We start from the raw sequence: 2,371 nt of genomic DNA on the forward strand, positions 1-2,371 counted from the left end.
GGCCAGCCGCAGTACGCCTGGCTGCGGGAGCTGGGCCTGCAGGAAGACAACCCGGGCGTGTACAATGGGCGCTGGGGCGGCGGCGGCCAGGTGCGGCCAGGGACGGGTGGGCAGCGTGGGGGGGAGGGGAGAGCAGGGCTGCTGAACGGATGTCTGCCCGGATCGATGTTCGGCCTTCTGTCTGTCGGCTGACGCCGTCCTTCTGCTCTAGGTGGTGACCACGTACTGTCCTGCGAACAACCAGCCCATCGCCAGAGTGCGGCAGGTAGGAGAGCCGGCTGTTGGCGTGGCGGACCGCTTGTGTCCGTTTGTATCCTGTGAGAGGATATAAATCTCTGGGAGCGATCTTTTGTAGCGCGGCCTTCCCTCACGAGGTGCCCTGTGCTCGAGCTGGGCACAAAAGCTTTTCTGCGGAGTTTGCTTTGGGGTTTCAGTATTCCTAACTTCCTTTTTGGCTTGCTTCTTCCTGCAGGCTAGTTTGGAGGATTATGAAGAAACAGTGAGGAAGGCTAAGGAGGCGTGGAAAGTCTGGGCTGATGTAAGTTATCAGTTATCTTTTATGGCCTTCGTCGTTGTAATTGTGTCTCTGGCAGTTAGAGGGTGTTACGTTGCCCTTTTTGTTGGAGATGTAAAAACATAGTCGTGTCACATATGTTGCAGAAAAGGAAAGATCTGTAGTGAGCTCTAAGCACAAAAATGAGCACATTGACTTCTGAGAAATGCTTGTTTGAGAAGCTTGGTGTGTTTACCCAAGTTAGTGCCTGTAAGCTATCGCTAGCAGGTCTGCTGAAGTTCTGAAATCTTGTAAGCAAGGAATTACTCTCTCCTTGTTTTTTAAGTTTAGCATGCTTTCTCCTGTGAGAGTTCTGCAGAGTATTTGGATATCAAACTCCTGGAGTTAATCTTGCTTTTGTGCTGTGAGTAAACCTGCTGGTTTTGACTGTATATTCTTGACCATCCATTGAATCCTGATTAATTCAGAAAACTGCTATTATTCCAAAACTTTTGTGTTATGTTACTGTATCAGACTGCTGTTTCCCCCTAGGAAGCTGTAACTGTCATTGTCCCTGTGCGAGCTGTTTGCAAGCAGCATCAGTCTTCTTGCTTGCTTTTACAGACACTGGGCATTTCTTTGATATAACTGAATTTGTAAGATATTGGGCATTCTGTATTATATTCCTTACCTGAAGAAAATAAAAACTTAGGGGAAATACCACAGCTTCCTTGAGATATCTTAAAACATTATTTTGTTACAATCTGTAATATTAGAGAGAGGGTGCCAGGCTTATAATGTATTTGGAGATAATCTGAAAGCGGTTTAAAATAAAAACCAACAGCTTTGAAACCTTATCTCAGAGCTGTCTTCTAGTTTGAGGATTATGTTGATTTTAATGAGCTTATCTGAAAGATTTTTTCTGTTAGTACATATTCTTGTTCACTGGTGGATTTCCTCACTTTCTAGCTATCTCTTCATCAGCACTTTCTAATCCTATATATGTTGTTGCATGAGAATTGATCCTAATTTTTGATTCTTATATATTAACACCACATTAAAAAAAAATGTTAAAAAATTGTTTACTTTTTCTATGATTGGGACATCTGAACAGAAGCAGTAAAACAAAGAGAACTACTAACCTGAATATTTCTGCGTATTCAGTGGAAACAGTTTTGAACAAATACAGATGTATGCAGTGTTGTTGATCTCTGTGAAGTGGGAAGAAATTTGTCATAAAACTGCATGATAAAAATGAATGAGTAACCATGTCTTGGGAAGAGGGTGAAAAATTACCACAATCAGTGATTTCTTGCTGCAGGCATAGAAAGTGAACATAATATACATGAAGAAATCACAGATGTTCAATCTCAAATGTATTCTTTTGTTTTGTGTTTTGTTTTGTGTTTTGTTTTGTGTTTTGTTTTGTGTTTTGTTTTGTGTTTTGTTTTGTGTTTTGTTTTGTGTTTTGTTTTACTAGATCCCTGCACCTAAGCGTGGAGAAATTGTACGGCAGATTGGTGATGCTCTGAGACAAAAAATCAAAGTTCTGGGAAGCTTGGTAAGGTGTTTTAGGAAGCAGGGGTGTAAAATGGTCAAAACTCTTGATATGGTCTTACCACACTCTTCAGTATTAACCTTAATGGCTGTTAAAATGCTGTTAGTTCTTTTAACTTGCTTAAAAGATTTTAGATTGTTACGGAGTTAACTTGATCAATCTATGCCCGTGATGGGGGGCAGTAGGCTCCTGCCTCCCCATTTCCCCCTCTTCCGGCCCCACAAAATGGGAAGGAATGAAGGGAAAAAAAGCAGCAATGATCTATGGAGGAAAACTATTTATTATGATACCGGAATGCAAGATAACACAATATAATACAA

The 2,371-nt window shown here is 41.7% G+C and overlaps 1 protein-coding gene across 1 annotated transcript in view; it reads left to right on the forward strand.

The window, feature by feature from the left end:
- Positions 1–2,371, forward strand: part of ALDH7A1 (aldehyde dehydrogenase 7 family member A1) — a 24,589-nt gene that overhangs the window by 7,682 nt on the left and 14,536 nt on the right. Inside the window, 4 exon segments of the mRNA XM_031557454.1 lie at positions 7–90; positions 212–265; positions 473–538; positions 1,974–2,054. Coding sequence (XP_031413314.1) covers positions 7–90; positions 212–265; positions 473–538; positions 1,974–2,054 — 285 coding nt within the window.

The sequence above is a fragment of the Meleagris gallopavo genome, chromosome Z (genome assembly GCF_000146605.3).
Source record: "Meleagris gallopavo isolate NT-WF06-2002-E0010 breed Aviagen turkey brand Nicholas breeding stock chromosome Z, Turkey_5.1, whole genome shotgun sequence".
Classification (NCBI taxonomy): Eukaryota; Metazoa; Chordata; class Aves; order Galliformes; family Phasianidae; genus Meleagris; species Meleagris gallopavo.